A 13,690-nucleotide genomic window follows, 5' to 3' on the forward strand; every position below is an offset into this window, starting at 1 on the left:
AAAAAAAAAAAAAAAAAGTGTGGCAATGCAAAAGCCCCTAGACCCCCCAGTTTTATACAAGTTATCAGTGACAAGATATTCTTCGATCTATTTAATCTTCAGTAGGTTCTTAAGGTCTGAATTAATTTAAAAGGCAAAAATGAAAACATTTTCTGCTAACAGTCCATGTGTTTCATAACATTCTTAAATGATGAAAGCTTTGAAAGCCAGTAATACTTTCCTCCAGTAGGAATAATAATTTGACTAAAATGTCACTACTGGTAATTTTTCTCTAGGGAAAATGGCTGATTTCACCCCAAGCAACCCCAACTCACTCATACTTAGAACACCCAGGTGGCAATTCAGACGAATTCCACCTTTGGGGAAACTATCCCACAGGTAACATTCACTGGCTTTAAGTGATCTTGTGACATTTATTTCATGTTCTACTAGAGAATACTCTATGTCCCTCTCCAAATTAAATGGGGAGTGGGCGTGTCAGCAAAATTCTAATTTACTTAAAAAGCATGTTTGCATGTCCTACTTGTATGTATTCCAGAACTGCCCAATTCACATTTTATTATACACAAAAGCCTCTTCCCTAAATTTAAGAAATTGATTACATTCATGACTCCTTTTCCACATAGTTGTTAATCTGTTCTCAAGCTTTCTGGACAGTTGGAGGTTACGAGGTAATTTTAGGGATGTATGAGCCAGGAACCATATACTCTACAATTATTTTACTTTATCTTCAATATTCCCAAACACCAAACTAGAGCTATTTAAAGAAAGAAACCAAAACTCAATTTCTCATAATTAACATGAAATGAAGACTGGAATAACTGGTTAATGATTAGGCTCTCATTTTGGTAGACTGTCCCTTTGATAAAACAAGGGCCCAACTACTGGATTTTTATGCCTACCACCCCTATCAGATTTCATTTATGAATGCTAGAAAAACACTTCACACAAAAATCATATAATTTAACATTACTGTATTTCCTTACAAGAGGAACGTTTTGACAAATTTTACAGGTGTCAATCAACCCTTGTTCAAATTGGGCACACATAAAATCTAGCATCATGGGAGTTTTATTTGGAAGTGAATTTTTAACTGTCAATACAAATGCCGAGATACTACACAAAACATCCACAGGAACTTTTTCATCTTTTTTTTTTTTTGAATTGTACACAAACATTTCCTACATAATCCAACATACAACAGAGAAATGGTACATCTTTTTCTTTCAATTTGCATACAATGGAAAAAACAAGAATATATATATATTTTACAAAGTTTAACTAATAGACACTAGCGAGTTGACAGTTTAAGTCTATAGGTGAGAAATTATCTAATAAAAATAATCAGAATTTATTCAGCAGTCACTTCCATAACCAAGTGTTATTCTGATTAATAAAACTTGTTGCCAATCAGGCTTCTGGTATATACTAATACCAGTACTCAATTTGTAGCACTGCTCCCCACCTTGGTTCCTTCTAACTACTAACATAGAAAACTGTTGAAAAGTAGGGGCAAGCATTTGCAAAAACAAACAAAAATCCCCAGCTTATTATAAGCATGAACATGTATGATGGAATTTCTTCCCAGCAATAGACTTTTAAACCATCAAGAGATCACCAGAACTGAGTTTGCCAAGATATTCTGCCTATGTCCAAGAAGAGATGCACTTATATCCAACAGAGGAGCTGAAAATCAAACTTAGTGTTTAGTTTGGAGATAGGTTGGGAAATTCAGCCACCATTTGAAAAATGACTGTCTTAAAAAAAAAAAATGACCACCAAAAATAGGTTCACTAAATTTATTTTAAAAATCATAAAACGTTTCTTACAAAAGAGCATAACATTCTGCACACTGCTCTGAACAGATGCCAGGGACATGTGGACTATATTGTTACTTTTCCTCCCTGTCCCACCCCCCAAATGTTACAGTGACCACAAAGCAAGGTGTTCACAATTATTACATGGGGGGAACTTTTTTTAAACCACCAACAATGAACAAAAAATAAAATTCACTCACTCTGCTGCTGTTTCAAAATTTCAATGTTAGTTTTTGCACGCCCTTCCCCCCCCCAACCCTGTTTGTAAGGAACTAAAACATTACATCTGGTGAACAGCAAAGATTTCACTACACCTCAAATGCAGAACACCTATGAAGCAGAGGAATGTTGGCTTTTTAAACAGAAGCAGATAAAAAAAAAAAGATGCAGGACTCCTTCAGTTCTTCACTAGTCTTAGAAAAACTTTCCAGAATACTGCTTCACACTATAAAAAAGAAAAAATATCTTGCATTAGAATCCTTCAACATCTGCATACTGCTTCACACTATAAAAGAAAAGAAAAAAAGTGCGAATTAGAATTTTTGTTTGTAACATCTTAATCAACATTAAGACAATTTCAATGGTAAATTAAATGATACACTTGTCCATTACAATTAGAAGAATTAAAAAAAAATTTAGCAATTACAAATTAAAGCAATGTAAACTTCAAGAAAAAGGATTAATAGTAAACCAGACATTAGTAGAGCAGAATTAAGAAAATGAAATTGAAAGTTGTTAATATTTGGTAGAAAAGACAAAGAATGCTAGTAAGGTGTGAAATGCTGCATTTTACAGCACCAATCATTTGTCCTGTAGAGGCATGGCCTGTGCCATATGGCAGACTGTGATTTGTTGTCAATTTACTTATCTAAAAACAACAAAATCACTAGTCTTCCACACAGAACTAGGCCAACATCCAATGAATCTTCTATTATTTTCTACAGGCTCTGTTTAATTTATAACAAGTGGTTTTGGCAGCAGTTTTCACCAGAGAAATGAGAAGTTTGCTTGGTTAAGGCTTCTTCCAGCAAGATTAGTACTGAATGTCTTCGTTTTTAGTAAGAAAGCAGAAGAAAATTAAGACAAAGCTATTAGAATGTTTAGAAGTTAGGTCCCCAAAAAGGTTGAGACACCATGGCTTCTAAAAGAAAAATCAATTGAGAAGGAAAACTTTTTAAGGTTTTAGTATGTATGAGCTAGTACAAAGCTAAAATTAAACTGACCTGTTCTGCAGCAAATACTGTGCATTCTGTATCTGGTCCTGTGTTCCTGTAATGGTAATGATCCGATCTTCGGATCCTTCTAAAGGCTCATCAATTTTGATCGAAGCTCCCGACTCATGACGGATTTGTTTAATCCGCTGACCACCTTTGCCAATAATAGATCCAGCCAACTGAAAAGATTTTTAAGAAGTCTTCATGATATACTTTTAAAGAAAACTTATTACTGGTATTTTCAATAATAAGAATGTTAATTTTACAGGCATCTATTCAGACTCTAATTCATTATCTAATGCTCCCTAAACCAGTCAAGCTTTGGATTATGCTGTATTCACCTCACACATTAACATTTCCTTTAATAAGCTAATTAAGGGCTTTATTAAAACTATCTTAACTGCTCTGAATAGCACTGAACATCACTCGACAAGACCCAAACTGCAGAATGACACGTCACTGAAGTCTTTAAACATAATCTAAATCCTAAAATGGAGTTATTTTTGTTAAAACCTTTTGAATTTAAAGGAAATGTACAGAAAGGGGTAACAATCATAAAAATGATTCACTAAATGCTCCTGGCAGTATTAAAGGTACTTACATCTTTGGGAATAGTTACTTGTGTAGTAATAATAGGTCCACCAAGATCACCATATGAGCCACGACCCCCTGCATAGGAATAATCTGATTTAAATAATGAGCATTAAGTTCATTTAAAAAGTATGAAATTAATATTTTGATTTCACAAAGGAGCAAACTTACCATATCCAGAGCCACCCTAAAAACAGAAAAAAAAAAAAATACAAAATTACTTTGCCTTCAAAATTACTATTCAAGTATTTTAATACTCAAAAATCCCTCATTTAGGAAACCAAAATCCTCCCACATCTTTTCTAGTTTAAGTAAATTCCAGAAAACAATCATTAGTGGAAGAATAAAAAGGATTCAGGTACACAACATTCAAAAACCCCAAAACATTATGAGAAGCAGAATAAAACACTTATTGGTGAACAGGTAAGCATCTTAAATTATGGATATACATGCCAACCAACACACATGATACTCAACCTGTGGTTCATAAGCCATTTGCCATTCTGATGGGCTCCATGTATCTATTGCAGAGTCCCAAGTTTCATCAGCACTGAAACCAACCTGTGTTAGAGACAGAAACAGTAACATGATCCTGCATTATATTTGTTATAAAGCTCCCATCTTATATGCCTAATTTCCACTTTACATTGCTAAATATAAAAAAATATTTGTCAGCAATTATGTATTGGGGTGGGGGGGAACAAAGACAACTTAGTCTTAATGCTCCAACAGCAAATAATGATTTAAATGGCTACCTAAAAAATTTACTTATAAAAGCCTTTCAATTACTATAATCTTCAACAAAATGTCAACTATTCTTACAGTGCTCACACACACATCGAGGATAAATCAAAATTCTTACCATGCCATCGTAGCGGTCTCCAGGTCTTCCTCTTCTATCATAGGCCATTAGATCTCTGCAAGGATAGACTTGTTGTAATCTTAACTTGTTTACATGTTACACACATCAAATCAAACTCTACCCCATCTACCATGAAATGCAGCCTCTTATATGTTAATAGTAATTTGTGAACGCAAAAAACTTACCCTCCTCTAGGAGGTGGTGGTGGAGGAAGAGGGAGATTCCGAGCTCTACTACCACCCCGGCCACCTCGACCAGGAGGAGGGGGAGGTGGTCCTCTACGAGGGCTCATATCATCATAATCTCTTCTAGATGGAGGCATGGGACGCCCACCCCGACCAGGAGGCATTCTGTCAAAACCACCTCTTCCCCGCATTGGAAATCCTACAGGCCGTCCACGGCGGTCATCAAACATCATTGTAAAACCACCATAATCATAGGTTTCATCGTAAAAATTGGGATCATAAGGCTGTGCACGTCCTTTGATGGGAGACTAAAAAACAGAAATACAACAACTTTATAGACTGAAGAAAAAGAGTTCATACCAACCGTTCTTTAGCAAACAAAACAAGTTTATTTTCCCCAGGAGGTACGAGAGGCAGAGATAGGAATATGGCAAAGATGATAATAGGAAAGAAAGGATTAGAAATGCAATATGTTTGGTGAGTTCTTAACAACCGAGCTTACTGCCTGTTGGGGGAGAAACAGCAGCTTGCTTTTCCCTTAGATCCTAAGACACCACAAACCCCTGCCCCATTTTACACGAGGAAAACTATATAACGCACATATCACAACTGGGTCTAAAAAAGCGACCATCCTGAGGGGCAGAGAGGATAACTGTTTTGGGCAACCTGTAATCAATCCATACACATCAGAAAGGAAGCTGTGCAATGCACTACAAGGATATAAGCATATAGGAAACTTCACTTGAAGGATCAAAGGCTATAAATGTATCACCAACGATCAAATGACCACTCTCCACACATTTCCAAAGCCATTTCTAAATGAATGCAATGGCGGAAGCCAAGTGATAGAAAATTACTAGGGAAAGGCCAAGTAAAGACTATCTGTCTAAATGTTCTGTAACTACTTTTGCAGAAGGTATGTTGGTTTCAGAAAATGAAATGCAAACAAAGTGTTCTTAAGTACCTCAGATATAAGATCGAGAATGATCTTTATGCACTCTACAACCCTATCAGGTTTTCCTCCAATAAGAACGACTCTGTCAGTGGAATGAGGACAGCATTCCTGGAAAAGCTTGATGGTTGTTTGAGTGTTCTGCAATAAATTTATAAAGAAAAATTAATTAGAATAAAATGCACTGAAAAATAGGTTTCCTAGGTTCAGAGAAATTTACATTTGAATTTAGTAACTTTCCCTCTTACTATAAAGGCTTCATTACTATAAGATTTTGCAATGGTGTAAAATTTTTGACAAAATAACTTGTCTAGCAGTCAAGCCTTTTGTTATTTTAATAGCAAACCCATAAAGAAAAATGATAAATAATCTTAGGGAGGAAACTCAAAGGGGGAGAAGAGCCCACGGAACCAAGTCTATTATAAAAAATCAGTAAGGAATATGGCAGGAGAAAACAAAATAGTGCCTTTACCTCACGAAGTTCTTTGATTTTAGCACCTTTGACCCCAATAATTCCTCCCGCCAGACTCTGATGAATCAACAGTCTCAACTCGCAGTCAAAGTCGCTTCCTTTATAGTGCTGGTACTGTGGAGGGAGAGTTATAAAATTTTAGTCTCAAATCAACAATTCCCCCAATACACACTTATCTGCTATAAGCATAACAATAATATACTGTTGCAGTGAGCAACCTGAATTTATATTTCAATAACTTTACCAGTTATGTGCTTATTATCCTCAATAGCCAGGCCCAAAAAGGACATTCTGCACCACCTTAAAAAACTATTTTATTTTCAGGTCCTGCAACACCATACCCACACTGCAGCCATTTAGCATGTCGCTGTTACCACAAAATTATTATTAACATTCAAATAACACCATAATAAAAATGACTGCAAAGCACTTTGCAAATGTAGTTAATTCCCACTGCAGCATGGAGCAGGGTCAACAGTGAGTTGTAAGACCATTCATGTATCATGTTTTTAAGCCTTTTTCTATAGAGATGGGAAAAGTACACTATGTTAAAAATATAATCGATCCTATGGGCCAGGCTCCATACTTCAGTGGGGTTCAATGGCACTATGACATACATTTAAGCATTCCACAGCATCAGATTCGAGCGGGAGCTGGCTGGTTGCAGTGGGTGATGGCAACTGCAGGCCCTGAAAGTAGAAAAATAAGAGTAATAGGTTAAGTGTCTAGCGTGATCAGGCTATTGTCGCATATATTGGTAAAGCTACTACAACATATTTTAAATCTATATTAAGTAATGAAAAACTGCTTATCAACATTAAGACTCAATTAACACTTTATACGTAGTAAAAAATGATTACGTAGAATCTTAAAAATCCTTTAACTAGATAGAGCTAAATAATTCTCCTTTTCAACATATTCCCACAATTAATACTCTAATTAAAGAGCCCCTTTTCTAAAACTAAAGCCTATAATATACACGACACCCGAAAATGCATGGCCAACAAGTAGTTCATATTTACTCCAGAAGTGGCCAGCCTATATTTTTGAACAAATAATACACATATAGCAAAGCTGTACAGTATGTAGCAGATTGTAAGATACTGCTACAAACTATTACATCTACTATCACTCCACCCACCCATTATGCCCCAATGCAACGTACTTTAAACATTCCCCCTCACACTGTCAAATACATTTTAAAAAAAAATTAGCCTACCTCTTCCAAGGTAGGGATGATTTTCTTCAGAATTTCTCCAATTGTTTCAATATCAGCACTGATACTCAATATGCTGTCAAACATCACAAATACCAGATAGTACAAAAAAGGTGGAAAAGAAAAATGAGTTTTGTGTTTGTCACCAGCAGTCAAACTTTTACAGAGATGTAACATTTATTTAATATTCCCCATTTAAAGTAGCCTATTTATAGATTTTTCACATGCATTTTGTTTTATACCCAATATAGACATGATAACAGTTATTAGGAGACTTGCAGAGAGACAGAGAGAATGGGCTTTTGGAAGGGCTCAGATTAAGTGGGCAATAAATTGACCAGAACTGAAGCAGAGTTGAATATTTATGTTCCCCGCCACCACTAAGTTAAGGATACCCTCGCTGTTACATTGGTAAAACTGGCACACCTTCTCTTAGGCAAAGTGGGGGAATATGCAAGTGGTGAACATTGTATCTGGAGTAAGGTTATGAATACCAGTTAGAAATTAGATCACTAATGGGCTCTGCAAGAAAACAAATACAAATGCAAGACAAAACAAAGACAATACAAATGAGAAGTGAAGGAAAGTGAACCAGAGTTAGCATTTCATCAGAAAAAATTATGAACAGGCAATGTTGGGAAGCAAGGTGGGCCACAAAGACAGAGCGAGAGACTATTTTTGGTAACGATTTGATTTACAATGCAGCAAATATGCAACACTTGAAGCTGTGCTCCTTCCATCGAAATAAAATTAGTGGATCGTTTGGGTGGGCAACTCACGGTAAAAGTTCAGTGACAAAAAGACTTAATGGGGAAAATAAGACAGAAACTTGAAAAACAATACACCGTCTAAAGGGGATACTATTTAATTATATAAAAGGCAGGTAATAAAATACATTTCTCTCTTTCTAATCAGGCAGTGAGGCATAAACTGTTGGGACATACCGCTCGGGGCCACTGCTGTCTGGGACTGAAACACTGGCATTGTACTGCATTGGTCATTGGCGTTCGTGGATGTTGGCATTGGGCATGGGCATTCAATCAGAAGTTGTCAAGTATGGTACCCGTTTGGCAACGAGCACATTTTTGGGCATAGCCAACCAGGGTTTTCACATGGGCGTTCAGGGGCGGATGGGCCAACGTCATGGTGGGCAACGCAGGGGTAAGTCGATCCAGTACATGGGCAACGGAGATATATGGCCAAAAAAACAAGGAGAGGGAAAAGGGGGAAAAGCAATAAATTTTAATTTAATACAAACTATACTCATACTCTCAATTAATGAAACAAGCTTAAGTTGTTCTGAAGACTAACACAATAATGGACTTCTCTATAGCTGACTGTGGCTTAACATTTAAGGACCTCAAATGATGGTTCTAGTTTTTTAAAAAAACAAACGATGTTTCAGTAGCAGGCTGGCTCATGAGGGTAGACACAAAACCTGTCGTGACTCAAAGTTTACTGAAATTCTTGAGGAAATGGGGAAACTAATAACCCAGATAATTATACAGAACATCTGGATTAAGAGGAGAGAGGCTTATAAAAGACAAAACAAAAATTCCCACACCACCAAAAACCCTAAGCAGTAAAAGACTGGTTTGGTTTTCTGGAGGGTTTAAAACGCATTCCTAGAACCTAACAGGCAAGTTTGTAAAATTTTAAACGAATTTTAAGTTCAGTTTACAGTAATCAAGAGGAACATACAAAGATCTGCGACCAAGAGAGAAATGAAATACTATCAAATAAGTACTCAACACAAAGTTATCATTTGCCGCAATTTTAGCAAGAAAAACATTAAGAAATGTGTACACTATGAGAAAAAAAATTCATCAATTTTGGTGTAGCCAAGTCCTATAAATGTGCTCACTTCTGTCACTCCCAACATTTAATGTGTCTAATCACAAGAGTCAACCCACTATAAAATATGAAGACTCAAAACAAATTATAGGCATTGACAAAACAGTTTCCCACTTGTAAGATTAAGTGTCTACTCTATTCTTTATATTTAAATCATGCAACCCCAACATCAAGTTCTTTGTGCTCCATGTGTAAGCTGTTAAAGAACAGATGGACAATTTTTTTTAAAAAAAAAGGAAATAAAAATTTATGGATTTAATCAGCCACCTGCAATGTTTTCTCAGTAAATACTGTAACTGATTCACACACGGGAAAAGGTGCAATCGGGATTCTTTCTTTTTTTTTTTTTACATTTTGTTGCAATTTCTGATTAAGATGTTATCTTGCTTGAAGTGAATAATTTGGTGGTGGACTCTTATTAGAAAGTGAAGAGGTTTAACATAAATCCTCCATTCTACTCAATCTGGGCTTTTATTAAAACAGGAATGGCAAACCTTGAAATCATCTATGTAATAATTATTACAAATGTCTTGCTACTAAATTATTAAATGATTTCTATGATGTAAGTCTTTAAAATTTCTAGAAACACAAACTGAAGCTTGTGTAGTAGTTCAAACTCTTTAATACTTACGTCGGTACGGAGAGCCTTAATATTCTTGCCTCCTTTTCCAATCACTGCCCCAGCATTCTGAAGAAGACAAAGGACAAAAATATTATTTTGCCTTTCCTTAAAATTTGTGTCTACCTATGCATTTAGCTTTAACTAAAAAAATCTTTAAACTGTCTTTGTTGTAAGACTAAAAATCTATTCAGGGATATAAAAATACAATCAGGTAGAGGACAAAAACATGATTCTAAATGCTTCAAGGACTAAACACTTTAAGATTTGGAATCTCCAATGCCAGAAATACATTCTATGTATACAACTTAAGCACAGATTAATTTTATAGTATGCTTCGTTTAAGAATAAACCAAAGAATTCAAGACTATTAGCTACCTTTGTATTGTGACACGATAAAGCTATCAAGTAAACTGCCAACTGTTTCCTAAAGAATCCACAATGTAATAAATATTTACCCTATTAATGCTGTAAGAATCATAATCCCCACCCCAACACCCTTCTAGTTTGACCTGTAGTAGCTCACTACAGCAAAAGCTTTCATCTTAATTATTAATGAAACTAACAAAACTCCTAGGGCCTACAAATCTGGTTAGAAAGAACCAAAAACCAATCTTTTATATTCTTCAATCTGTAAGCTATGATGGCTTTCCAGAGGGCCAAACCAGATCTTATTTTAATTTCTACTTCAGCACGAACCACCTTCAAATTATCAGGAATAAAGTGTATACCTTGCTTTGAAGCAGAATGCGTAATTCAACCATCTCATCAGTGTTTCTAGACCTTTTAAATGCTTGTTCCTCTTCCATATCTTCTGCAGGACGTTTACCTAAAATTAAACAGTTCAGATTTCAAAGAAAGCAGCAAAATCTTCAAGAAGAGTCACTTTAATTACATTTTAGTTTTAACTTGTAAATTAAAGAAATCAACTCCATTCTGTTTGAACAGATTTGCTGCTAATTGTGCTTTAAAAAGGCCAAAGGTACTGCCTGGGTCTTTTACTCCCACGTAAAAATAGCGTTTACCAAGCACAAGACACCATGACAAAATAATCCAAAGGATTAGGAATTCCAAAATGCAATAAAAAACTTTTAACCCAAGACTATGAATTTAAAATTACCTAAATAAAACCATGATAGCATATTATACTACACAATCATCAGGCAATAATAATGAGATTGACAAAATGGAAAATACCAAATTGTTACAATTAAAATGTCTTCTCACCAAATTCACCATTGGTTTCAGTGTTGGGGAAGGTTTCCTCTGGCTGTTCAGTTTCCATTTTCTTGTATTAAATGGACACACCAATCTGTTGAAAAATAAAGAAGCTAGTACACTTGGCTTATTGGCAAGTAAGCTATATTTAAAAAAAGAAGAGTCTGCTTCTAGAACGTACCAGTTATTATATATCCTTGCAGAACTGAAGTGTTCTGGGCGGGACAACAACTGACACCCTAGTGCTGCAGTAGCCTATAAAAACCAACATAAATCAGTTTTACTTGTTTATTCTTATTACACAACACTAATTTCTGATCACAATGAACACTGATTCAAATACAACAGACTAGGTATTTCTAAAACTTGATTCATTTTAGGGCCTTAAAATTCAAACGGTTGTCTTAAAAAAATTTGAAAGAGCCTATCTGATTTTTTGAATGAAACGAAAAACACTAATTTTTAGCCACTGGATTGTCCCACCACAGCTATCAGTTGTTTTATCCTGTATATTTACAGACGTCTATAAAGGTGTAAGCCCGTGGGCTTCGATTTTGTCTATAAAGCATACATTTATAAAGATACGCTGCATCTTATTCACTGGAAAAACTAGCTTTACACCGAAATTTCTAATCGCCTTTGGGCTTCTTTCGACTCATAACTTTAAACGCCATACTCTGAAATCTCGAAGGTTTACCAATACAAGCCACATCCAAAAACAGAACAATCCACTGAAGGAATAAATCTAAAAATCAGATACAGGACCAGACCCAAACTGCCATCACTATCCTACTATTCCCCAGAGCTAATGGAGCCCTTTACACTAATACTGTTACTAGCAGAATATTTTAAATTAGGCTAAAAAGCGTACAACCCAACAATTACACCTCAACACAAAAGCTAAAAAGACTCTGCGTGCCAGAACGGCGATGGGACCACAAACCGCCTTTCAGCTCCTCTCCCGGGACTAGCAGGAGTTGACATGTGGCCTCTACTACAAAAGATGACTAAAACAGCAAAGAGCTAAAAATCAAGGTTAATATTTATGCCTCCCATTCTTCCATAACGTCGGTCGATTACTCTCCTAACGAGTGAAACGATATCCTGCTGGCCCACCACTCAGTTAAATCCTGAGGTGTGAGACTTGTACAATAAAAGTTTAAGCAAAACTAGCAGGCTTTATCTGTAAGGGTAGCGTTGCCGCGCGCGTTCGTCCCTCAGGTTCTGTAGTCACTATTCCTCAGACCCCGAAAATCGCTGAGTATGTGCTCGAGCAGCTGAGCACAAACAAGCTCTCCCCTCCTGACCTCCCGATACCGGGATCGGCAACGGCTAGGTAACCGGACCAGAAAAAGCGAGAGTAGACGGCAGAAGCGCCACACCTCTCCTCGCCCGGATCCGACAGGAAATGGCGGCCCGCGTAATGGCGACTACGTGCTACTAGGCGGAGCCGAGCGCGGCCCCCTCCCCCACCCACCACGCGGTCCCGGGATCTCATCCCCCGCATCCTCCCCCCACCGCTGTAGAGACAAAGCAATCGAGGCAGCCCTGATCGTTCCATTAGCCCCGCTCCAGCTCCGACCCTACGCCGGGAGACCCAAAGTGCAACGGGACCCACACAAAGAGAGCAGCGGCAGCGCCGCAGCGTCCTCCCCCGCCTGGGCCTGCCGTCCGCCTGCCCTGTCTTCTTCCTACACAACATGCCTAATTCCCAATACCACATAACTACGGCTCATCCTGAAGGAACATGCCTCGCGATTCCCCGAAGTCCCGAGTGCCACAACGCGGACTGCGGATATACGCTCAAGGAAATGGCGGAGGTGGGGGAGGGGAAACCGGGCAACGTTCCCACTCGGAGAAGCGGCCAACCACCAAGCAGCCCCTAGAACGCCTCCCTCAAGCGGAAAAACCGGGATCCGACCATCACCCCCACAAGCTACTCGCCCAACCCCGGTCCTCACCGCGCGAGGCCGCCGTCCCTTCGCCGCCGCGCCGCCTCAGCCGGTCAGAGCTAGACAGAAAACGAGCGCAGGCCCCCCCTCCCCCGCCTCCTCGCGCCCTCCCCGCCGTCGCGCCCGATTGGCCGCCCGGGCTTCAGCGGTGGTGCGACGGCGAACCGATTGGCCCAAGGCCGCGTCAATCAAGACGACGGAGGAGGAGACAACCCCGCCTCCCGCCGGCGCCTCCCTTCGGGCTGTGAGGCCACTGAGGGCCCGAGAAAACCCCGGCTGGGAAAGTCAACGCAGCCTTTCAGGGAGGCCAAACCCCTGCCTGAATCAATAATACCCTAGCCCCAATAACTCCAGTTACCTATAGGCTGCAAACAAGTGGGACACAGTCAAGACGTCGAGGTCGGTGTAGTAGAGAAACAGAGGATAATGGCGGCCGCAGTGCTGTCGCCTGGAGCGCCCTCCTCCTTTCTCTTTCGCGCACTCACTAGCTTGGGGGAGGGGAGAGCAAGGAAAGGGGAGGACCTCTCGCGAGATCTAAATACTGCCTAGTTCACGCGCACAGGGAGGGGACGGTGAAGGGGCGTTTTCGAGGCCCGAAGGAGTGTTTTTAGTGTTGGAGGAGGGGCGCGAGCGCGCGGCAAATTGGGCGGGAAGAAGCAAAAAGGGATTAGGGTGCGCGCCGTGGCGATTCCTGGTCCCACAGTTGCGCGGCCCCAGGACCGCCGTTAGGCGAGGGGA

At 38.8% G+C, this 13,690-nt stretch overlaps 1 protein-coding gene across 11 annotated transcripts in view; it reads right to left on the reverse strand.

Annotated features, from left to right (window-relative positions):
- HNRNPK (heterogeneous nuclear ribonucleoprotein K) overlaps positions 1-13,473 on the reverse strand; it is a 14,420-nt gene extending 947 nt beyond the window's left edge. Inside the window, exons 1-17 of one of the 11 annotated variants that reach the window (XM_012640035.1) lie at positions 13,311-13,473; positions 11,182-11,255; positions 11,010-11,094; positions 10,514-10,611; positions 9,795-9,851; positions 8,254-8,297; positions 7,313-7,385; positions 6,711-6,782; positions 6,094-6,207; positions 5,634-5,762; positions 4,670-4,977; positions 4,485-4,539; positions 4,100-4,183; positions 3,794-3,809; positions 3,633-3,715; positions 3,041-3,210; positions 1,054-2,262 (exon numbers count right to left, since the gene is read on the reverse strand). In XM_012640035.1, the coding sequence (XP_012495489.1) occupies positions 2,232-2,262; positions 3,041-3,210; positions 3,633-3,715; positions 3,794-3,809; positions 4,100-4,183; positions 4,485-4,539; positions 4,670-4,977; positions 5,634-5,762; positions 6,094-6,207; positions 6,711-6,782; positions 7,313-7,385; positions 8,254-8,297; positions 9,795-9,851; positions 10,514-10,611; positions 11,010-11,067 (1,392 nt within the window). In that variant the 5' untranslated portion in view covers positions 11,068-11,094; positions 11,182-11,255; positions 13,311-13,473 and the 3' untranslated portion in view covers positions 1,054-2,231. Of the gene's footprint in view, positions 1-1,053; positions 2,323-3,040; positions 3,211-3,632; positions 3,716-3,793; positions 3,810-4,099; positions 4,184-4,484; positions 4,540-4,669; positions 4,978-5,633; positions 5,763-6,093; positions 6,208-6,710; positions 6,783-7,312; positions 7,386-8,253; positions 8,298-9,794; positions 9,852-10,513; positions 10,612-11,009; positions 11,095-11,181; positions 11,256-12,961; positions 13,082-13,310 lie in introns of those variants that run through there. The other 10 variants (XM_012640030.1, XM_012640029.1, XM_012640034.1 and 7 more) reach the window with 10 other exon arrangements.
- Positions 13,474-13,690: the final 217 nt, after the last annotated feature.

Source organism: Propithecus coquereli, unplaced genomic scaffold (genome assembly GCF_000956105.1).
Source record: "Propithecus coquereli isolate 6110/MARCELLA unplaced genomic scaffold, Pcoq_1.0 Scaffold147, whole genome shotgun sequence".
Lineage (NCBI taxonomy): Eukaryota > Metazoa > Chordata > Mammalia > Primates > Indriidae > Propithecus > Propithecus coquereli.